The sequence below is a fragment of the Danio rerio genome, chromosome 6 (genome assembly GCF_049306965.1).
Source record: "Danio rerio strain Tuebingen ecotype United States chromosome 6, GRCz12tu, whole genome shotgun sequence".
Taxonomy (NCBI): Eukaryota; Metazoa; Chordata; class Actinopteri; order Cypriniformes; family Danionidae; genus Danio; species Danio rerio.
In genome coordinates, this window is record NC_133181.1 from 58,105,001 (window position 1) to 58,130,960 (window position 25,960).

General features: G+C 35.5%; 2 protein-coding genes across 7 annotated transcripts in view; one reads left to right on the plus strand and one right to left on the minus strand.

Moving 5' to 3' along the window:
- ctsa (cathepsin A) overlaps positions 1–11,811 on the minus strand; it is a 23,551-nt gene extending 11,740 nt beyond the window's left edge. Inside the window, exons 1-10 of one of the 2 annotated variants that reach the window (XR_012407180.1) lie at positions 11,728–11,811; positions 11,346–11,506; positions 9,741–9,852; positions 7,352–7,402; positions 7,073–7,159; positions 5,327–5,482; positions 5,162–5,253; positions 4,127–4,211; positions 3,948–4,039; positions 3,533–3,611 (exon numbers count right to left, since the gene is read on the minus strand). Coding sequence is in view for 1 of the 2 variants with exons in the window: in NM_200550.1 (NP_956844.1) it covers positions 3,533–3,611; positions 3,948–4,039; positions 4,127–4,211; positions 5,162–5,253; positions 5,327–5,482; positions 7,073–7,159; positions 7,352–7,402; positions 9,741–9,852; positions 11,346–11,506 (915 nt within the window). In the remaining variant the exon portion in view is untranslated. 2 annotated transcript variants of the gene reach the window in all.
- Positions 11,812–12,867: 1,056 nt separating this feature from the next.
- ncoa5 (nuclear receptor coactivator 5) lies at positions 12,868–25,311 on the plus strand. Of its 5 annotated transcripts, XM_005166160.6 has the most exons (11): positions 12,868–12,993; positions 14,884–15,145; positions 15,325–15,432; positions 16,302–16,359; positions 17,340–17,552; positions 18,115–18,227; positions 20,231–20,360; positions 20,461–20,660; positions 21,051–21,255; positions 22,495–22,580; positions 24,460–25,310. In XM_005166160.6, the coding sequence occupies exons 2-11, from the start codon at positions 14,980–14,982 to the stop codon at positions 25,047–25,049; spliced, it is 1,869 nt and encodes a 622-aa protein (XP_005166217.1). In that variant the 5' UTR covers positions 12,868–12,993; positions 14,884–14,979; the 3' UTR covers positions 25,050–25,310.
- The last annotated feature ends 649 nt before the right edge of the window (positions 25,312–25,960 follow it).

Genomic DNA, 25,960 nt, shown 5'->3' on the forward strand with positions numbered 1-25,960 from the left:
CTCAATCTTTTCTTTATTTAATAAATGACTTGTGCCTTAGAAAGCAGTCCTTTTGGTGGCATTTGAAGGCGTCAGACACAGAGCACAGACGCTGTTGATTCTGGAGGTCATTAATAACACTAATACTGAGATGGTTAAGGCGTCTTAGAATGACCAAAACAACACTTCAGATGTTTTACAGTGTGCTCAGCCTGCTGGTTTATCTATTCGCACACATTTCTTTCACCACATGATCTCTTATAACAAAAATCACATGACCTTTTTTAATGCCAATGTTTTTATGCACATTTTCATAACTTATGCGCATCATAGCGTTTTCATAAACCAGTTTATGCGCATAAAAATAGGTAGATGTAAACGTAGCTATTGAGCTGCTGTTGTGTGCTGTTGTTTTGCCAGGTGACTGCTACAAAAGCAAAGCGCCAAAATGGAAACACATCCACACATCGCGGTCTTTCTCTCAGTCTCTTGGTTTTGGACATACAGAAAGCGACTGTCTGTCTGCTGCAGAAATATTATAAACGTTCAGAACATCACGCAATGTCTGCAGAAGCTGTTTTTGGAGGAGACAAGCAGACATTATCACTGTGCTTGACCTGGCTCAGTCTCGCTTGCCACCAAGGTACATCACGTGATACACAGACACACACAAACATGAATGAACATTATGAAAATGATAGTTTGTTGTACAGTAGATGATTCACTTCTGTTATTTGGTTCAATTGCATTCATACCAGAAGTGAACTAGACTACTCATTCAGGCGGACTCGGGTACGATTCACGGGTGAGGTAAACGTATCGAACTTTGACATCAAACGAACCTGGGTGTAGACCAGAAGTGCTAGTGTAAAATAGGGCTGGGCGATTTAGCAAAAAAAAAAATCTAGGTTTTTTTTATAAAGTTTGACCGATTCACGATTTCGATTTTTTTTATTGTGTTACTAGTCTTCTCAAAACATTACAACAACATGACTGAAGTAGCATTCTCTTTATAAGTAACTTGAAAACCCATCTGGTTAAGGAACATTGTATTTTTAATGGCCATGTCATACAAAAATCTGTCAAGGTGTAAATAAATGTAAAACAAATTCACGAGTTAAATAGCGTTGCAGAAGATTTGAATAAGAAATATTTGTGTAAATATTGCAGTTGCAGGAATACAGAGGTATTTTTGCAAGTTTTGCTGAGCCTAGGAAAGATTGGCTGTCAGCTCGGTTTTGACTTTGTCTTCTTCTGATTGAATGACAAGTTGTAAAGCTGCTGCCTTTTTCTTAAAAAGATACAGTGGAAGAAAAGGACTGAACATGGAAACTGTAAAGCCTAATTTAACCCAATGTGTGAGGTTGTGAACGTATAGTAGGAGCAAATACAAGCACCAGGGGCCTCATGTATCAACGTTGCGTACGCACAAAAACTTTGCGTACGCCAGGTTTCACGCTCAGAATCGCTCACGTTTGAATTTACTAACAATGAACTGAACGTGGGAATGTGCGCAGCTTCACGGCAGCTTTCTGGCAGGCGTACGCACATTTTTTGTGCGTGTCTGTTTTATTTCCATTGGTGACTCCTAGAGGCAGTTGTGTTAAATTCCTCTCTACAGAGTGTCTGAGCCTTGCAATGGCAGCTGAATGAGACGGGTTCATCTAGCAGGTAAATAAGGTTTCCATACCATACAGTTGACCAGCTAAACATTAAAGCACAATTTGCAGCAGTCACCTGTTTTCCCAATGTAATCTGAGCTATCTACCGCACACACATTGCTATAAAGACACTATCTGAAGATGAATTTGCATGCGGAAATCAGAAACATTTCCATTCAATAAATGTGCAAATAAAATATGATGCACAAACTTATTGATGATTCCTATTTGTCTTTCTCGTGATAAATAGTTAGCAAAATCTGATATGTAGCGGGGAAAAAAAGAAGAAAGAATTTATCAGACGCTGGATTCGAGCCGAGTTCAGACTCTAACGTGTCAAAACATGATCACATGCGTCTTACGAGCGCGCCACTGAGACTGTTAAGACTACTGCAACATTTTACAGATATAAACCACACTATTTCTTTTTTTAATGCACTCAGTGCGATGTTCAGACCCAACTGTGTTAACCGCATCAGCTAAACTCTCCCACTCTATTTTTTTTCTTTTGTTGTTAATTCCGGAGAACAAACTTGCAAATAACACCGCTTTTCTCTGGTCTACCTCCGAAAGCAGCACCTCCAATTCACATTCTGTTCAAAGTTTCTCTTTTTGCTTGATTTTGCCGTTGCTTTTTCGTTGGGTTTTGCCATTAGCATAGTCATTAGCATATTCATACGGGGGAGGAGGCAGGGAGGGGTTTTGTGGTCGTGCATGTTGCGCTCAGTTTCACGTTCCTTCAGATGTACAAAAGAATATGCGTGAGATTCGGCATACGCAGTGTTTCATACATCTGAATTTTTTTCTGCGTACGCACATTTACAGCTTTGTGCGTACGCAATGTTTTAGTATGATTTCCACGCAAGTCTTCGTACATGAGGCCCCAGAAGTGTCTAATATAAAATAATATATTTAATCTATTTTTCTTTTTTCCCCCTTTTAAATACCGATCATTTGATGTGCTTTGCTCCACTCTCTATTATGCTGGCTGATCGGTCACGTTTTCAACTAGGTACGCTAAATGACATCATGGGGGCGGCTACTTTCATTTTCACTGCTACAGTCCCTCACCTCTACTCGTGTTCAAACCAAAAGATCGGCAAGGTTTTTCACATGGCATGCTTTTACGTGCTTCATACATGTTGAGATCGAGTTGAGCGACTTGATGAGGGAATATGTCTTGACAATCCACACAGACGTGCAACAAGTAAAATCCTACATGACTTCACGCTTTAACAGGCAGTCAAGCAGGTCGCACACCAGAAGCGCCGCGACACGGCGCGCACATGACAGTTTAAACTATCACACACCAGACGCGCACATTCACATGATATTTAACATGAAACTAATCAGATGGCGCTTCGTGGACCGGCTGAAATGAGAACTGCTTAGTGAATCGAGGCTGGGCGGCGCCGGTGTGTGTATAGAAACCTGTTTAGAATTCTAAAATCCATGGTGTGGTGCTGTGTGGCGCTTCTGGTGTGCTTCCCGCTTCATACAGAGAGTGAACCAAAGCGCATTGGTGCCATTTTAATGTATTAAATATATATATATATATATATATATATATATATATATATATATATATATATATATATATATATATATATATATATATATATATATATATATTTTTTTTTTTTTTTTTTTAATTCACGATTTCTCGATTTCATTCAAAATTAAATCGTCTTAAAACGTAAATTCGAATTAATCGGGAAAAAAAATAAATAAAATAAAATAAAAAAAATAAATAAAAAAAAAAAAAAAAAATCGCCCAGCCCTAGTGTAAAAGCACCCTTAGAAATAATGAACTTGTAAAATTGTGATTTTAACCCTTTAAAATAAAAATATTTGTTGTTGTTCAAGCACAAAACATAGTGGTTCTTCTTTACCTCGCTCTGTGCTTTGCTCCACTGATGGTTGATGAAATGGTGTCCCAGGTCTCGGATGACAAACTGGCCATTTTCAAAGCTGGATTCAAAACACAGAACAAAATGACACTGAGATTATATGCTGTCATTATAATGGAAGTCAATGGTGCAAAAACAGCCACCAACATGATGAAAGGGCAGTCAATTTGCCCAGAGTGTATTGTTGATTTTGTTTTGAACTTTCAAAGCATTTTCCCAAAATGTGTGTCAAAATAAGTTTCGTCATAAAAATGCATTCCATTTGCTGCAACACAGAGAAAGTTGTGGCCAAATCAAGACTCAAAAATCACCCTGGAGTGGATGAAACCATCCCCGGCAGCACATAAAGGTTAATATAAATAACATGTACATCATGTGAAAGTCACTGCATGCTCACCCAAATCTCTGGCCAACTCCTCCTGGACAGGGTGCATACAGATTATACATGTTGAGTCCAGACTGATAGACAATTACTTGAACTGTGTTGACCTACAGAGGAAGGAAAGAGAAGAAAATGACCTGTAGGAATGTGACTGAATATGTACGAGAAAGCGTTAGTAAAACAGTTCAGCTTACAGAAGAGGAGCAGTTCACATCCTGGTTGTCGTAGAAATTACACACTCCATCTTTGCAGCAGAATTTCTGCAGGTCATTCCACAAGCTATGAAAATAAATAAGTTAATAATTTATTAAGTTATTTAAAGTAATAATAATAATAATAGTAATAATATTTCTATTACAATTTGTTAAAATTATATTAAAATATTAAAATATTTCATATTTAAATATGATTAAAATAAAAAATGAAAATATATTAAATAAATGCAAAATTAATTTAATAAAAATTGATTAAAACAAAACTATAAAAATATGAAAATGTGTTCAAAATTAAATAATTAAAATAAAATGTAAAATGAAATCAAATAAAAAAATTACATTGACATATAAATGACAATTTTATACAAACTTAAATAATTAAAAAATATAATGTTAAATTAAATATTAAACTTCAAAATTAAAATAAAATTAACAAATTATTAAATTAAATTTAATAAATGCATTCAATTGAATGATTTCATATAAATTAAAATAAAAGTAATTAAAATTAATTATTAAATTAAGTATGAAAATGCATTTAAAATTAAATTTATTAAAAATTAATATTTTAATTAATTCATTTTATTTTAAATATGAAAATACATTCAAATGTAATAATTTATTACAAAATTAAATTAATTAATTAAATTAATTTTTTGTTTTAATTAAATTTATATCTTCATATTTAATTTAATATTTTATTTTTATAAATTCATTTTATCTTAAATATGAAAACGCATTAAATTAATTCATTTTAAATATAAAAATGTATTGAAAATTAAATAATTTAATACAAAATTAAATGAAACAGGATTCATACAAAAATTAATTAAATTTAAATTAATTAAATATAAAAATGCATTAAAATTTTTATACAAAATCCACACATCCACAAATTAAAAAAATGTTGCACATTTTCATTTAAGTGTATGTGCATTAGTAATAATGGCATATAAGAGTACAAGTGCATGTTAAACAGAGCACAATGAATCATGATATGTGAAAACTCTGTACCTGGTCCCAAGAAGTCCATGATAGTATGCAAAATAGACCAGAGAGTTGTCATTCAGCTCATAACTAGACAAGCCATTTCCAACAGCAATCCCCTACAACACAAATACACACGTCAAACTGAATGCTCAATGTTTGTGTTGCTTATGCAGATGAAGTCTCTCCTACCTTTAAATTGATGCTGCTGTCTTCCATGACTATCTCAGCCAATGTGGGAATGTAAATCCCTCCATAACTCTCTCCAGTCAGGAAAAACTCGTTTTTGCTGAACTCAGGAAACAACTGGAAAAACGCTTTGAGAGCCAAGTAGTTGTTCATGGCCACCTGGAAAAGCCATTTATTAATTAATAATAATAAAACTTTCATTATTAGGTATGTAATTGTGTAGGAGTAATAATAATAATAGTAATAATAATAATAATAATAATAATAATAATAATAATAATAATAAAAAATAACAAAAATAACAATAATAATACTCCATACTCCACAATTACATAATAATAATATCAGTAATAATATTATTATTATTATTATATTATTGTGCAGAAAGAATTTTTTTATAAAAAAATAAAAAATAAAATTAGCAGAAGTAGGAATAATAATAATAATAATAATAATAATCATAATAATACATTTATTACTACTACTACTACTACTACTACTAATAATAATAATATCATTATTAATACATTTAATTGTGTGAAATAATAATAATATTAATAATAATAATAATAATAATAATAATAATAATAATAACAACAATAATAAATTTAATTGAGTAATAATAATAATAATACATTTATTATTACTACTACTACACAATTACATAAAACCACCACTACTACTACTACTACTACTACTAATAATAATAATATCATTATTAATACATTTAATTGTGTGAAATAATAATAATAATAATAACAATAACAATAATAAATTTAATTGAGTAATAATAAAAATAATAATATTAATAATAATAATAATAATAATAATAATAATAAATGTTGTTGTTATTATTATTATTTTATTATTATCATGATCATCAGTAATTGTGTAGGGATTAATATACAATAAAATTAAATTCAATTAAATAAAACTACAACATCATTATTAATAAATGTAATTGTGAGAGATTAGGAATAATAATAATAATTATTATTATTATTATTAATATTATGAATTATTATTTTTTTAGGATCACATTCATACAGAATTGTATAGACAGAAATACTAGTTTAAAAAATTACATAAATAACAACATATAAATACAAATCCAACCATAAATAAATATCATTTTTCATACACATTTTCCTTTATGGATATGTTTTGGTAATAATGGCACAAACAAATAAAAAGTATATGCCACTTTTAATATATCATAAATAATAAATATGTAATTGTGTTGACAAAACAATAATAAAAGATATAAAATATTACTACAACTTCTAGTAATAATAATAATAATAATAATAATAATAATAATAATAATAATGATGATGATGATAATGATGATAATAATATTAATAATAATACCATTATTAAGAAATGTAAATGTGCTGAAGGAATCCATTAAAAAATTAATAAATAAAATGTATTAATTTTATTATTATCATTATTATTATTCCTACTCCTTCACAAATATAATAATAATAATAATAATAATAATAATAACAACATTATTATTATTATTATTATTATTATTATTATTATTATTATTATTATACACGTGCAGGAGTTGAAATAATAGCAATAATAATAAATAAATGTAAACAGATCAAAATAAAATATATTTCAAATGTGAACAACACAGCAGTTGTATATTAATCATAACTATATTAGTCAAATAATGTATATTAAAATGATCTATATGTAAAATGTACATGCATGCAGATTTGAAACCCTATCACACACCTCAGTGTCATTGGTTGTGTACTGCTTGTCATCAGAGTAGGAGAAGCCGACACCTGCTGGTGACTCCAGGTATAAAACATTTGCAATCTGGAAAAACAGTCCATATTTAGAACAATAAAACAAGAGGATAACATCATGTGACTGGTTTAAGGAAGCGTAATAAACCAGTAACTGAAAATGCAAAGCTGGCCCTTTTACTTCCTCATTTCGCAGGACAGTAATGGATTTGATAATGCTGAAGTACTTATATTAATAAAGAAAAACAGAGTAAACCCATACCTTGTTCCAAGCATAAGGATTATATTCTAGAGTTGCACCATCATCTTGGATCTGTACAATAAAAAGCATTAAATAATTTGTTTAGTATTGCTGAACTATAAAAACCACAACGAATTGTTAAAAATGTAGCTATAAAAACAACCCAAACGCTGTGAGAAATTGAACTATATAAAATCAACTAAGTTACTGATGAAAACTGAAGTACAAAATCAGCACAGTACAGCTAAAATCTGACTTATAAAATCAGTTACTGTTAAACCTAAAAAATAAAAATCTAATGTTATTGTATGAAACTGAACTACAAAATCCAGTTATAATTAAAATTGACCTATAAACTCAGCACAGAAGTGTTAATTATAAGAGTTACGGTTAAACAGAATCAAAACCAAATGTTAAATGTATAAAACGGAACTATAAAAATCAAGTAACAGTTAACATTGAACAAGAAAATCTTAAACTAAAATATAAAATCAGCAGAGTAGAGTAAAAAAATAACTAAAACAAACAATTACTGAAAAAAAAATAACCATAATAAACAAATACTGTTAAAAACTGAACCATAACATCAGCGCAGTAAAGTTTCATTCATCCATTCATTTTTCTTTCGGCTTAGTCCCTTTATTTATCACGGATCGCCACAGCGGAATGAACCACCAACTATTCCAGTATTATTTAACACAGCGTATGCCTTCCAGCTGCAACCCAGTACCGGGAAACACCCATACACTTATTAACACACACATTCATAACACTACGGCCATTTTAGTATATCCAATTGACCTATAGCGCATGTTTTTGGACAGTGGAGGAAACCTGAGCACCCATAACAACACGAGGAGAACATGCAAACTCCACACAGAAATGCCAACTGACCCTGCTGGGAGTTGAATCAGCGACCTTCTTGCTGTGAGGCGATAGCGCAAAGCACTGAGCCGCCGTGCAGACACTATTTTATATTATTTATCATTTTATTTGTTGATTTTATATCTATAAAATAAACAAGTACTGTTAAAGCTATAAAAATCAACATGATTACTGTTAAAAACTGAACCACAAAATCAGCACAGTAGAATAAAAACAAACTACAAAATCAACACAAATACAGTAGTGATTTAAACATACAAACTAAACAGCAAAATCAACAGTACTGCTTATAAAACAAACATCAAATCAGCAGCGCCATAAAAACCCTAAAGATTAAATCAAAACTGCACTGCTAAAAAACCCCTGACGATTAAATCATCATAGTACTGTAAAAAAACAAGAGAAAATCAAGACTGCACAGTAAAAACTGCTCCAGAATGCAGCAGCACGAGTGGTCTTCAATGAACCTAAACGAGCACATGTCACTCCGCTGCTACTCCGTTTGCACTGGCTGCCAGTTGCTGCTCGCATCAAATTCAAAGCTCTGATGTTTGCCTACAAAGTGACTTCTGGCCTTGCTCCTTCTTATCTGCTCTCGCTTCTGCAGATCTATGTGCCCTCCAGAAACTTGCGTTCTGTGAATGAACGTCGCCTCGTGGTTCTATCCCAAAGGGGGAAGAAATCACTTTCGCGAACGCTCACGCTCAATCTGCCCAGTTGGTGGAATGAACTCCCTAACTGCATCAGAACAGCAGAGTCACTCGCTACTTTCAAGAAACGACTAAAAACTCAACTATTTAGTCTCCACTACACTTCCTAATCTGTAATTGCCTCTCTGAATATCACACTAACTGTACCCAAAAAAAATAAATAAATAAATAAAAATACTAATACTACTAATACTTCCCTTCTTAGACTTTACAGACCTGAAACTTGCCTACAGCACTTATTCATTGTTGCTCTTGGTTGTGTAAATTGCTTCCTTGTCCTCATTTGTAAGTCGCTTTGGATAAAAGCGTCTGCTAAATGACTAAATGTAAATGTAAAAAAACCCCAACGATTAAATCAAGACTGCACTGTTAAAAAAAAAAAACCCTGACGATTAAATCATCATACTGTAAAAAAACAAGATAAAATCAAGACTGCGCTGTTAAAAAACCCCATAAGAGTAGTCTTGAACACCTTGACTAGTTTTCTCAGTTGTGTTAGAATAGGTTTGGAGCAAAACTGTGTAGCTGCAGCCCTCCAGGAATTGAGTTTGAGACCTATGCCCTAAAGCAGGGGTGTCCAAACTCGGTCCTGGAGGGCCGGTGTCGTTGAGAGTTTAGCTCCAACCCTAATCAAACACACCTGAACCAGCTAATCAAGCTCTCACTAGGTATACTAGAAACTTTCATACAGGTGTGTTAAAGCAAGTTAAATCTAAACTCAGCAGGACACCGGCCCTCCAGGACTGAGTTTGGACACCCCTGCAAATCTATAAAGTCAGCAGTTTGCTAAAAGCAGAAGTGCTGTGATTTCTCACCAAAAAAGGGCCGTGTTCAGTGAGTAAACCATCCATAGAGCTGCATCCCGGACCTCCATTCAGCCACAGAACAACCGGACTGCTGACCGGATCTTTCTGAGACTCAACAAACCTGTCCAGCAAAACAAACACACACACACATAGATAGGTATACACAGAGAGATTGAGATAAAGACACGCACACACACACACACACACACACACACACACACACACACACACACACACACACACACACACACACACACACACAAACAGACAGACAGACATGCACAAACAAGCTGACATACATACAGACAGACGTGCAGACACACAAACACACACAAAACCAAACCACAGAGAACCACACACACAAAACAGACAGACACACACACACACACAAACAAACACCCAAAACAGAGAACCACACACAAACAAACACAACAAAAACCACACACATGCATGCACAAACAGACACACACATATACGCATATGTACAAACACACAGACATACACAAAGCAGCAGACAGACACACACACACAAACAAATAAACAGACAAACACACACACGCACACACACACATGCACAAGCACAGTAATACACAAACAGACAGACACAAACCACACAGACACACACATATACGGATATGTACAAACACACAAACATATACAGACACACATGCACAAACAAACAGACATACACACACACAGAAGCAGGCAGGCAGACAGACACACACAAACAAATAAACAGACAAACACACACACAAGCACACACACACACATGCACAAACACAGTAATACACAAACAGACAGACACAACACAAACCACACAGACACACACATATACGCATATGTACAAACACACAAACATATACACAGACAGACAGACACACATGCACAAACACACAAACATACACAGAAGCAGGCAGACAGACAGACACACACACACACACAAACAAATAAACAGACAAACCCACACACACACACACACACGCACAAACACAGTAATACACAAACAGACAGACACAAACCACACAGACACACACATATACGCATATGTACAAACACACAAACATATACACGGACAGACAGACACACATGCACAAACACACAAACATACACAAAGCAGCAGACAGACAGACACCTACCTACACACACACACACATATATGAATATGCACAAACACAGTAATACACAAACAGACAGACACAACACAACACACACACACACGTATATGCATATGTACAAACACACAAACATATACACGGACAGACAGGCCCACATGCACAAACAAACAGACATACACAAAGCAGCAGACAGACAGACAGACAGACAGACACACACACACATACACAAACACAGTAATACACAAACAGACAGACACAACACAACACACACACACATGCATATGTACAAACACACAAACATATACACAAACAAACAGACATACACACACACAGAAGCAGACAGACAGACAAGACACACAACCAAACACACAAATAAACAGACACACATGCACAAACACACAGACATACACAAAGCAGCAGCAAACACTCAGACAGACAGACAGACAGACAGACAGACACATATGGACATTTGAAATGAAAGTGAGGCCATCCTGCTGACCAGTAGTGAAGGTGCTTGTTGTCCGCCACATTGAAGTATCCAGAATAATGTCTGAAGCTGGGCTGTTTGGAGAGTCCAGGCAGATATTTGATCTCATCCGCATCTGGAGCTCCAAACGCCTCCAGAAGCCCCAGCAGCAAACACACCAACACAAGATGCATCTGAAACACACCAACAGTTACTCAGTTCACCTTCCAACGTAATCTATACACTAAAATAACCCCGAAAACCAAAACAGAAACTGTGAATCATTTATGTAACTCAAAGCAATCAGGAAATTAGGATTGTTTTTCTTACGATTAAAAACAATGAGGTGCGCTGATGTTATTTAGTAAAAGACACTATAAAATGAGCCAAAGCGGTGTTATTTTACTGGTCTTACCTTCCCAGGTGTGGAAAAAGAAACGATACGCCAACCGGCTGGGAAATTAAGTAGACTAAAAACTCATGTGACTTCAACTTTCTCGTGGAGTCACATGATGGATTGCATCTTAGTGTGTCAAAATAAAAGTTTACTGCATCTACTTTGACACTTCGAACATTAGAAAAGAAATACAGCAATGGTGTTAAATTATGCATATCACATTACACATTACATGCATATTGCATATTACACCAAAAAAAAGAAAAAAAAGTAAAATATATATAAATTAAATAATAAGACAAAATCCAGAGAAAAATGTAAATAGGGTTATACTTTGAAAGCCATTTTTGACTCGTAATTTTTATGCCCATTAAAGAAAACAGATAGACAGATAGAAATTTATTTAATTTTTTATTAATCTCAAAAACAGTTAAGAACAGAAGATTGCATCAACTTTGAAACTAAAAACATTAGATAAAAATATAGCATTGATGTTAAATGTATAAATTAAATTAATTATATAAAAAGACAAAAACCAGGGGGAAAATCTATGTAAGCTTATACTTTGAAAACCATTTTGTTGACTTATTTTTTGTTTTTCTAATTCTCACTAAATAAGACAGACAGACAGACAGACAGACAGACAGATATTTAGAGACAGATAGACAGACAGACAGATTTTTTAACCATTTTTACATAATGATTGAAACAGTTTTTTTTATATAGTTTTATGCTGTAGAATACACTCAAAATACACATAATATGTTCACAAAGAATTACCTCTGATTCCATATTCCCACATTATAAAAATACTTTGTTGAGCTGTTCTTAGCTGATGGATGTAATACATTTGAGGGAAAATCGTCATTGTAGATATCTAATAATATAATAATATTATAATATATAATTAATATATATATATATATATATATATATATATATATATATATATATATATATATATATATATATATATATATATATATATATATATAAATATAATATATATAGACTAGCTTTATGTCTATTATATATATATTTTTTACTTATTTTATCTTATTTAAGCCTGTCAATAAAAACGAAATACACCAACCAGGACTACTCAACTCGTACTTTTATTTTGGAAACAGCCTCGTCAACACTGTCTCTAAGCAACTCGCACTTCCGCACAGGATTACCGTACGCTTGCGGCTGTTTTGCAGCGGGACATTCATTCTAATCTTTTCGCACAATCAAGACTTCGTAAGAAAATCACCGGCTCCTTCCAAACTTCCCATGGTGACGGTAAGGCTTTGCTTCCAACATCCGACAAAATATTCTAATAAATGTTAAGTTCTGGATCTCAGACTGTATCCATTGTTTTTAATGTAACGTTAGCGCTAAGTGTTAGCCGATCTATCAGTCGAATCTTCACATGTTCTTGTTTTGATCGTTTTAAAAAGCCGCAAAGCTCGTTTTGTAACTTAACAATGATCGAAATCTTTCATCTCGGGGAAAAAAAACTTGTACGAGTGAATTTAGAGCGACGGAGCATCTGCTGCGCTGATTTCTGGAGCAACATGGCGCCTGCTCGAGTCGTGCAATAGTCGAAATATGCGTCTTTAACCTCAATGCGTCTAACAGGCAGAATATGCATCAACAATCTGCATCATTTTCACGAGAATATGCGGTCTCTGTCGTCTGCAGGAGGATTTACGTGGTGTTTTACTGTGTTTGATTTTGCGTGACGTCACCCACGGTCACAAAATGGCTGACGAGAATTCGCGCTGTCCGCTTTCACTCTTTGACCTGCTTATTTGCTCTACCTTTCGGGTTATGAAAAAGGTAAAACTCGAAGAAGTATAAATAACTCGAAGAAGTAATAAATGTACTAATTGTCAAGAAATCAATGCCTTAGCAATTAACTGTCTTGGTTGTATGACATGACAAGGTGTTACGTTTTCTTTTGTACTAAATAACACTATAAACATTCTGAAAAATACCCTCAAATTGGTTATTTGAGAACAAAACAAGTTATACTTGCGAGCATTTATTAATTTTACTATTTGACTCAGCACAGAGAAATACTGTTGTAGAGTTGTTTAGTAACACTATATAATATTCCACTTATTGCCTTAATCTCTTTTAATAGAATATTTCATGTAATTCAGACTATGATATGTAATTCACATGGCATTGTACTCTTTATATATTCAGAATATTTGATATGCTTTTAACAAAACAAAATAAAATATACTTACCTTGCTGCAGAACTATTGACGTTGGAACGACATTCATCGGGGAAAATAGCTCTGAAAACTCAGGGTCTGATGACATTTAGTAGCTTATCAAAATGTCAGATATGAGAAAAAGACAATGCAGACCACAAAGACTACAGCATTTGTCTTTGGTGATGAAAACATGCACAATTTCCGTCGGTGCAAGTTGCATTGCTAAAAATGGAAAATAGACTCCATTTCAGTGCCTTATTGTTGTGCGAGAAGTCCTCAGGTCGTGACTGCCAACATTTTTACTGACTGAATTCTGTTCAAGCGTCACTTCTATGTTTTGGATATGGGATTTACATTTTGGACATCCTGCGAGAAACGCTTGGGGAGCATTTTAAATTGATCCCTATTAACGTTGACTACTCTTTCAGGTCTGTCTGGTTGGTGTTTCCTACAGCGAAAGGTCTCGTGTTTTCCGTTTCGTGAATCATCCAACAGGTTTTCCCTTTCGTCTTCATCAAGAATCAATCCTTCTTCATATTCTTGAGAAATGTTTGATTTAAAATGCACAATCTGATGAGAACGTTTCTAAAAATCCCTAGGCCTCCTACGATCAAATGTTTTAAGCCAAAAACATTTTATTTTGTCTGAATGACCAAACAGGCAGCAAAACACGGCATGTAAATCAACTTGGAACTGAATGAATATGTTGTGAATCTTCTCAAGAGAGTCTTTAAAGTCAACATGAAACTGCGTAGATCCTTTTTTTCATATTATGCATTAAAAATAGATAACAGTAAATCAATTGAAGCAGTGTTCTTTCACACTTGATTGCTATTTATTTAGATGGTAAATGTTAATATTATGTTGACTCGTAAAGACTTCTGCAGTGTTTTCTTATTTTGTCCAGACATTTTACCTATGGAATCTCTCTTTTCTTACATGTCGATGCATCGTCAATTTCAAGACCTTGGGGGAAATATAGCTAAAGAAATAGTCTTGTATCTAAAATCAACTGCAAGCGTTCCTTGAAAGCGGGCCTCGACCTAAATCTCGTAGAGCCATGTCGCACAGAAGAAGTCGGAGTGCTACACCACCACCCTCGTACGTCACCAACAGCAATGACCCTCGCGACCTGGAGCGACGGATTTTTGTTGGAAATTTGCCCACGGCTCACATGGCGAAGAAGGACATGGAGGATCTTTTCAGGCCATATGGGAAAATCCAGGGTTAGTAGCGTATAAATTTAAAGACTTCGAAAAATTATGTGTTTTATCCACAGTTCTTTAGTATGGTCTCGAGATCTTAATAGCGTTTTGGAGAAAGCTAAGGAAGCTTAGGCCTAAAATCCACCAATAAAACGCTATTTTTTTTTGCGTAAAACGAAAATGATTGTTCCCTTTTTCAGCTTTGTCCCTGTTTCGTGGGTATGGATTTGTGCAGTTTGAACGATTGGAGGATGCAGAGGCCGCTAAAGCCGGACATAACGGTCGAGTTTATAGAGGTTATAAACTAGGTAAGGTCTGATTTAGTATTTAAACGCAGGAGTTATTAGACTTGAAGAGAAAAAACAAATCCTTGTATGTAATTTTACTGTAACTCTACTGTCGTGAATTTAATAAAGCAAATCATTTTAACTTCATCTTCTAAGAAACTGTGTCTAGAGATTTTTTTTATATGTAAAAGGTATATGCTAAATAAAACCAAGTTGCCACTTTTTATCAAATAAGTTACATTTTAGTATCTTCTGACATTTAAAAAACAAAATTGACATGCATACATTTTATTCCCCTTGATTTAACTGGTTTTGTTCATGACTGGGGAATTACAATTGTACAACAATGTTGTTATTATGGTGCAATTTTTTGAATTACTAATACATAAATGCTTTTCAGTGGCTTCTTATAACTATTTGTGTTAAGTGGCAGTTCTTATTGGTGGTTTAGATTAGTTAGGTATTCAATAAGCGTTTACAGCAGGGAAAATCAACTCCTGATGTACAAATGCAAAAATTAACAAGATCCTGCACTCCTTTCTTACTACATTTTAGAAAGTTATCGGGTACTCGGGTAAAAATCTATTTAGAATATTTTATACATATTAAAGAACCTTAAATAATTTCAATTATTGTAATTTACTGTTTGTTTGTGTTAATGTAATATTTGTGTTTTTGCCATAATGATATGGCAATAAAACAATAAATAAGTACAATGTTTACTTCACAAACTGTAGTATTTACTTTTAAGCTACTGTTGAAATGCTTATAATTTAAACAAACAAATGATGCAGAACAAAGTGTTTCTCTTTTGTTAATCAAACACTCGTTTGGCTCTGAAATATTTCCGTCATCTGTCATGTTGAACGTTTGGATTGGTTTATTTTCAGATGTAAATATGGCAGCTGAGAGACGACAGAATAAATCCAGATCAAGTCCTCCACGCAGGTAATGTATCGCTGGGATCTTTTTGCTACTGAAGACGACATCTATCGAGAATTTTGGTAACCGTTTTCCCCTCCACACCGGAATTCACCAATATCGCAATATCATTGTCGGGTGCGCAAAATTGGTTCAGTTTACATTTCTCGTGGCTTTTCGCTTTTTAGTTTGTTCAGTTTTTTTTTTTTTTTTTTCTTCCAATTTTCCTTTTAGTTGTATCAGAATTAATTGAAATAAAGTTGAAAGGGTAATTTGAGTGCATTTCCCTTGGTGTGTTCTTGTCTAAACGGTGTGTTATTCATTCTGTTCACTTACTATGCACGGTTTTCAAACAGTTACGGGTTCTCGACACTCCAATTATCACTTCCTAAAACATAAAAAAAAAACAATTTCATTTACTTGAATGGGATGTAAAGAACTGAACAGTAATTTAAACAATTTCAGTCGTTCACTTAATGGCTGGATTTCTAAGTAAGATTTTGGAGGTTGTCAGGTTGGTGTGTATCTTCCAGTCACCACCTTTGTCTGTTCATCACCTCTGCTTTAAAACTATTATTTTAGCAAATCATTTTGCTGACGTGGATCGGAGTGGAAGCAACAAAAATGTGCTGTTTGACTTTGTTCAAATGCATTTTATTTAGCAAAAAATGTAAATAAAAACTGTTTATGACTCGTGGAAACTAAATATTAATGATTATCACAAACAGATGAGGTTCGACATGTAGTTTAATTTAGGAAAGGGTTATATTTAGAATGTGCGACGGTTCGTTTTATAAAATAAATGACGTGAATTTTGCGACGGGCATCACTCATGCTTGTACGGTACAACAAAACAAAATGTTCATTGTGTAATTTTACCATTTGATTTTAATCTTGTAATCATTTTGAAGCACTTCAAAGTAAATTTTAGTAGTCTTAATAGAGATTAGTTTTGGGGAAACGTGTTTAGTTGTCATGTGTTGATTGAGTGTATTTATTCTGTTCAGGCCATCCAGCTCTTATGGGGAGAGTCGCGAGCCCCGTCCTCGCTCTCGGTCCCCGGTGCACGCACGAGATTCTCGCTACCACCGTGAAAGTCGAGAGATGAGGGCCAGCAGCCGTGAATCGCGTCCCTCTTCTACACGTGAACATGAGGATAGACCCCCAGCTGAAGAACGATACAGGGGGTCTGAGAGCAGGGAGAAAGAGCCTTCCTTAAGGTGCACAAACAGGACATATAAAGGAGTCATGAACTGAGAAACCAAAATACCCTTGATCTTTTGACATATAAGAGGTTATCATACTATTAAAACATCCAAAAACATTTCAGAACTCAAAACTGAAAACTTGTGGCTTGTTTAAAAGCAGCTTGCATTAAAAGGCAGTCTAAAGAAACCACAGGTTCTGGAATGTTCTCCTTTATGATGTAATAGGGTGGATAAGCTTTGCCTCTGTAGAAGGTTGACTTCTGATTCACTGCCTGTTTAGCCCTGCTAATATTCAAAAATGTTAGCCATCAGAGCAGTGGGCTTTATCCAAAAAGTGTACATCCATTATCAGAAAACAAACAATGCTTTCTGATGAAAGGGTCAAAAACAGGACAGAAAAAAGCCAATCGCTTTTTTAAAAACTAAATAGTGAAGTTTTTATTAAAAGTCATTGAGTGGATCTCAGTAGACAAGAGTGCAAAAAAAGTAGTTCATGACCCCTTTAAGATTGATTTGGTAATTTTGTTCCTAAATTTAAGTAGTTTTCCTGTCTAAATGTACAGTGTTTTTACAGAGAGGAAGGTTATGATCGTTATTATCGTGGAGATTACGATTATTATCGGAAGAAAGACGAGGCATACTCGGATCGATACAGAGACCCCTGGAACGGCAGAAGAGAGCCAGAGGGTGGGTTAATAACACTTTTACTAATATTTTTTATTCTTAAAATAAAATTGGTTTGTTGCATGAAGTAAATTGACATTTTTGTGACAAATGTTTACACCAAGTAGTGATTTTCGTTTGCTGCATAAGTTGTAATGAAAATATGGTGCTGCAAGTGCTACTCTAATTTTTCTGTTCAAATAACTGACAAATGACAAAATGGGTAAGGTTAGATATTAAGATATTCATAGAAATGATTGGTTTTAAACAATTTTTTCTTTTAGAAATTGAGTGTTTGCATGAAGTGAAAATGACTATTAATGGATGACCAATATGATATGACAGCAGGGCTCGAAGTTGCGACCATTTTGGTCGCATACGCGCCCGACATTTAATCTATGCAACCTCATAATATATTTGCGAGCATTTGTGCGACTGCATATAATGGGTGTAGTGCGACCTGTTTAGATTTTTTTTTTCTAAAAACGTGCTGAATCGCTCTTCTCTGCCGCTATATTGGTTCATATTAGCTGTCAATCACTCAAGACTTTCCGCTGTCAGATGACTGGGAGCTTTTGTGACCGCGGGTAATTCAAACGACTGAAGAGTGAAAAGTACACTGAATCTCGATGCGTTGCATTCACTACGTGTTCAGCACAAATGTACGATAAATGTAAAATCTAACACTTTACACACCATCACCAAAGAAGCTCAGCTTTACTAAGTTTAAACTGATGCGGCTTATAACAAAGAGCGGTATTGCACCAGTGGTCATCGGGAAAATCCTGCTCTGCCCCCTCATATATTGCATCGGCTGACTCACCTGCTTTCCACAAACACAGAAAAATGAAAATCAGCTCATAACGAAACTGAACATTAAAATGACACAAACCCAAACTTTTAAAAGAGAGACTTTTCTTACTTTCTTTTGTCTGTTCTTTCGTGAGATGTATATTGTTTTTCTATTTAGTTACTGTTGACTGCTTTGCAGCTTTTAGCATTGAATGGAATGATTTATTATAATCTTTCGTTTGTTTTGTAGCAGAAATAGTATTTATTAAATTGACACGCATATGAAAACAATAGTGCAAAATAAATATTTCTTACTCAAATGCTTCTTTTGTGTTTGATGCAAACCATACATGTGTTTTTCATAAATTAACAGTGGGACTTTTATAGCAAATAACTCGCACTCAAGCACATTCAAGGCTGCATCATAATGAGAAATGTAAAGCATTGTTAGCATCATTGACATCATCGTTATCATTAATATTTTATAATTATTAGACATTCATTTTGGAATTATTGCACAAATATTAAGTCATCACAGCATTAGTTAGATAGTTGTTTCTGCTTTTTGTTAGTCCTAATTGATGTTGTTTTCAAATACAATAAATCCCTTAATATACAATTTGCAATGGTGCTCATTCATTTTTGGTGGGTGCTCCTACATTTTTTCTGAGGCTTTTAAATATTTAAAGATGGGAGCACCAGTGCTACCAAGTAAAAAGGTTAATTTAGAGCCCTGGACAGGGCTTCTCAAACTTGGTCCTGGATGGCTGGTGTCCTGCAGATGTTAGCTCCAATTTGCCTCAACACACCTGCACAGATGTTTCTTGAAAGCCAAGTAAATCCGCGGTCACATTAGAGTTTGAGCTTGCGAAATTCTGTCGTACAGAGCAGCGATAAGGGGTGGGATTAAACAAGATGATTAGACAGTTATAAAAGCAAGCGATTGGTCCATATTTTACGTTTCTGTGCAGAGAGGTCATGTTTGAATTTTCGATTCGTCTCGCACAGTCACGTGATGCAATTTCGCATGTCTGACGCATTCGCGTGCATACGAATGGATGTCTATGGGGGAGAAAAGTCCAGTGTGACCGCAGCTTCAGAGCTTAATTAGCTAGCCCAGGTGTGTCTGATTGGGGTGGAACTAAACTTTGCAGGACAGGACCGAGTTTGAAAACCCCTGTGATACGATATAATTCAATTCAATGCTTGCTAAGTGTTTGTTTCTGCATTGACAGAAGAGCGCATACGTCCTGAAGAGCGGCGCAGAAACGAACTCTACCGCCAATATTATGAAGAGCTGCAGAAGCGATATGACATTGAGAGACCAGTGGACTGCTCTGTCATAGTGGTCAACAAGCTGCAAAAGTGAGCCTTGAAAACTAAAAACATTTTGAACTAGAATGTTTTTTTATTTTTTTATTTTACCGGGGTAAATGTGTGTGTGTGTGTGTGTGTGTATGTGCAGGGAATATGCTGAAACGGTGGGCAGGAAGGTTCGGGATCTGGGTATGGTGGTGGATCTAATCTTTCTGAATACTGAAGTGTCTTTAACTCAAGCTCTGGAGGATGTGAGCCGGGCTCGTACGCCATTTGCCATCATCATTACCCAGCAGCACCAAGTTCATCGTTCCTGTACGGTCAATATCCTCTTTGGGACACCACAAGGTATGTGTCCTTTCACAACTAATTTTTAATCATTAACTAATCGAAAAGAAAAGTTTTAAACCTCTACAAGTTACTTTTTTTTCTGTTGAACACAAAAGAAGATAGTTTGAAGAATTTACTTCCATGGTGTATATATTGTTTTCTGCTAAAGCTGTTAATGGTTACAGTCTAACATTCTTCAAAGTATCATCTTTTGTGTTAAACTTAAGGATTTGTTACCTCTTGAGTGTAAATAGCCTTTTTTCATTTTATACCTTTTAAAAATGTAACATTTCTTTGCAACCAAACACCACAGCGATTAAAACTAATCCAGTATTTAAAAAAGCCAATATATTTATCATAACAGATTAATAATTTAGATGAGCACGTGATCTCTTTCTGTTGTTGCAGAGCACAGGAACATGCCTATTCAGGATGCTATGGTTCTGGTGGCGCACAACTTTGAAACCTTTAAAGTTGAGCACCGCGCTAAAGAAAGAGACGAAATTGCAAGGAAGGCAGCCAAGATGGCTGATGACGTATTGATGAGGGAACATGAAAGAGAGGGTCATCCGGTTTCTGTCCTGACTGCGATTACGCTGCTGTCTGAGGGCAGGTACGTCAAAAACAGTAGCATCTGATGGTTTGGGATGGTTTTTTTGTGTGTTTTTTTTTTACGCTTATGCTTTCTATATATGTATTAATTGATTTATAACTATTATATAATTTAATAATATATTAACAATTTGAACTTTGTTGTTAATATGTTTTTAGAAGTCATGATTGTTTTTTCAGATTGTCTTTGGATAAAAATAAAGTGTTTTTTTAACATTATAAACATGATTTTTTTTTTATGCATCTTTGAAAGATGCAAATATTTGGAATAGATTGACATTTTAGGTTGCTTATAGTTTGTTTGTTCGGTAAAGTTTAATTTATTTAACAAATTTACTAAAATAAACAAAAGAATGAACAATAATTGAACAGATTTTATTAACCAAAGTTCAATGTTTACTAGGGATGTAACGGTATCAGAATTTCACGGTACAATAATACCTCGGTATGAATGGCACGGTACGGTATTTATTGAATATTTACAGGAAAAACAAAACTAATGAAAAGACTCGAAAAAAATTCCAAATGTTTATTTACCTTAGCATTGAACATATCAATGACATACAAATTAGCCATCTATCTGTAAGTTTCAAAACAGGAACTTCAATTTTTCAATTTTAATAACAAAAAACTATTAAACCATATAAAAAAAATAAAGTTTTAATTTAGTTTTGTTGAAAACTCATCACATTCAACATTTAATCACTCACTCACTTAGAGATGGGTTTTTTAAGGAAAATTATCATATAACTATAATCTGGTATAAGCTGGGATCTCTGGGCATGCAACAGAAAAAAAAACAACTCTCATTTGGGACTGAGGTTTCTGGGACAGAAAGATATGATTTATTGAGTGATGTGACTACGGTAATATTGAAAAAAATTACTATTGCGGTATGACGGTATTTACAATATTGTTACATCCCTAATGTTTACTAATGCATTATTATAATCCAACACTGTGCTTGTTAGTTAGTAACTTTAACTTGGATGAATACTGTAATAAATGTATTGTTCATTGTTTGTTCATGTTAGTAGATGCATTCATTTTAACAAACGGTACCTTATCGTGATTTTGTATTTGCCTAATAATCACAATTTAAAACTTTTTAAAAAAATTGTCTACTTGTCATTTAGTTGACAGTATTTTAGTTGTCAATTTTTTTTTTATTTAATGGCAAATAGCTTTTTTGCTGTTTAACTGGTTATAGTTGAATTGACTGTTTATCTTTGCACCTCAGGTTTATGACTCCAGAAGAGCTAGCCAGGCTGATCGAATATCTCAGAGATAAACGTGATCGTCTTGTCAGGAGCACTACTGACGCAGGTAACTTCTATTGCTGTATTAAAGGGCTAGTTCACGAAATAAAATAAAATTTCTGTTAATTACCCTCATGTTGCTCCAATCCTCTGAGAACTTGGTTCAACTTCAGAACACAATTGAACATTTTTTTTAAATCTCTCTCCTACTCTATAGAAGTGTCCCGAAATGCTCAAAGAAAAAGAAAGTGAAGACATTACATGTGACTTTAGTGGTTCTACTGTAATCATATCGCGCTCCAAAATCAGTAAAATGATTTAGGAAATATGATTTATAATCACTTGGATCTTCTGTTCCACGTCAGATCAAGGTTAGCGTTTACTATGGGCAGAGACATGAAGCCAGTTTTAAAGTTTGTGTTTCTGAAGCTTCATATGATTACAGTTGAACCTCTCAAGTCAAAAAGTTTTGACTGTTTTTTGGTCAGAGCATCTATGACACTTGCGGTCTATAGAGGATGAGAGTGCTCCAGAATTTTATCTAAAGTATCTTAATTTGTGTTTTGAAGATAAACGAATGTCTCATGGGATTGAGACTACACGAGGGTGAGAAGTTAAAGGCACAGTTCGCCCCTAAAATGATTTACTTATTTGACTTTCTTTTGTTAAACGCAAAAGAAGATTTTCTGAAGAAGGCTGGTTGATCGTACCCATTGACTTCCATGGTAGGAAAAACAAATTTTGTGGAAGTCAATGGTTACAAGCATCTTATTTCAAAATGTCTTCTTTTGTGTTCAACAAAGTAAAGGAACTCGCGTGGCTCTCGGCCTCATCCAGACTTATCAGCGCTACCAAGCGACCAATCATAGAGCTTACGCTACGCATCGTTGCGACGTGTAGTTACATTTTTTTTGCCGTCAGCCATGGTGTAGGGCTGTGCGCTAATGTGTAGGCTATGCCGTAGCATACACGTGCGATAGATGCAGAGGTACAAATCAGCCTTAAAGCTTGCAGTTTGTCTCTTCCTCCAAAATGGATCAAGGATTTTTTTTGACTTCACCTCATACTCAAATCTTCTGACCAGTCAAATGCTCTCTAGTGTCTGACATTCCCTGCCCTCATTAAGGGCCTACTCACACTATGCCATCCGTACCGTGCCCAGGCTCGTTTCCCGGATCGTTTGAGAAGTGTGAGTGCGCTGAATCGGGCTCAAGCACGGTTCACTTGGCCGGCCCTGGCCCGGTTGGAAGAGGTGTGCCTGAGCCCAGTTCACTTGGGTTCACTTGGTACACTTGTGTGTGAGTGCAAAACGCGCCAAAGCCCAAAACTGAAAGCGAGACGTGACTTTAAGGCACTGTTTCATATGGATTTATTAGTCATTCTTACTGTTCAGTGATCGCAAACTGCCGTAGTTTACTAAAGACGCAAACCCCTCACTGCACGACAGCTGCGCGCCTTCAGCAGACCTCCTCATTCCTGCAGCACGAGAGCTTAATGATTGTTTATGAGCACCAAAAGTGGCGGATCTGTTCGGCGAAATATCTGACTGCGTGTCCCCGCATCCCTAAGGACTGTTTGGCGAAATATTTGACGGCTTATCGAACAACTGAAACGATATAACTAGAGACACACGCGTGCTTTGGCCCGGTTCGAGGCAACTGTACCTAGTGTGAGTACGGCCTAAGACACTTTCCATTAGCTGCACTTGATCTCAACCACTTTCATTGGCAGAGCTGTAATGAAACAAAATGCAATTGGCTGTTTTTAAAAAAGGAGGAGCTACTCTGCCCACCCCCCCCCCCCCATTTTTTTATTTCCCAGTCGAGATTACGTGAATTGTCCATTTAAAAACTGCACATTTCAAAGCACTTCATGGGACCTTTAAGAAATAACATGTTACACATCAGCCATCATGACTTACCTTATACTTCATGCTCTCTTTCCAGGACCCCACCCTTCATCTGCGACCCTCGAGCCCTCTCAGCCCACACAGGCCATTTCGGCTCCAGCTCAGCCCACATACTCCAGCCTGAGCCTCCAGACTAGCCATCTGACCCCTGCGTCCGCTCCTGCCCAAACCAACCAGCAGGAGCTCCAAGCTAAAATCCTCAGCATCTTCAACAGCGGCAGTGGCTCATCTGTGGCCTCCAGTCCCGCTCCAGCAGCCCAAACGCAGGGTTACCCACCCAGCCTTCTAACCCAGACCACTAGCCTTCAGGCAGCAGTCTCCGCCTTGCCCAAAGTCGCCACCGTCCAGCCACAGAGCAGCATTAGCCCTCGGCCCACGCTCAGGCCTCCAGTTGCACGTATGGCTGCTCCCGCAGGAGCAGCTAGACCAACAGTCACCGCCGGCACCGGGATCAATTTCGACAACCCCAGTGTGCAGAAAGCATTGGATACGCTGATTCAGAGCGGCCCAATCAACCAGCTGGTGAACATAGGCTCTGTGGGTCAAGGCTTGCGGTCTGCACAGGGAATGGCCCAGAGCGTCGATCCCAGTTCACAGTCCCTTTCCCATTACTCCCGCCATTACTGAAATCAATGGTGGGAATCCATAAGGTTTGAATGATAAATTATTTTTTCGTTCGGTTCCATTTGTGATTAAAAAAACAACAACCTCAAGACGCATTTGTGAGTTTGTGTTTTACGGTTTGTTTAGATTTTTACACCTCTGTGTTTGAAGATAACGGAGCATGATTGTGCCACCTAGTTGGAAACGTTTCTGTTGTTTTATATGGAATTTGTGGATTGTATATATACCTTCCCACTTCTGATTTAATAAATTCATTTTTAGATACTGGAGTTGTTGGGCTTTCATTTAATCTACTTTTTTTTTTCTTTTTTTTTTTTTTTTACGTGTGCTGACTATAAAGAAAATGCACACACATCAGTCGAATAGTTTACCCAAAAGTGCAAAATTCTGAACCTCTGCCTTAAATCCAAAACTTTTTTTTTTTTTTTTGCATTTTAACTCAGAAGAATATATTTTAACAATGTTGGTTAGCTGGAACTTATTGGCTGTTTCTCAATTCCAAGAACGCAGAGAATGGACTCATCTTGTGGAGACTGGCCTTGCCAAGTTATCTTGGAAAAACAAACTCTGCAGAGCCCGAGAACAGAGAACGGGTCCTGTGAGAAACTAGATGCTTCTTTCTCCCTGAGATTCACATGATCTTCACGAAACCCCCCTGTCTCAGCAGGATGTTTTATACACGTACACAATAGTGGTATGACCCGTCACAGGGGTGTTCAAATGTATATTTGAGTTATCCATTCACTTAAATTATTAATATTATTATTTAAAATACACAGGAGAATATCTTTTCCCATATTTGAAAAGCTGACTTCCCATACATCTAGTTTTAAAGCGTTAATTAAGCGTCAACTATGGGGTCACCCTCACCCCAAACCACCCTGTACTAATGAATGAGCTCATAATAATCAGGT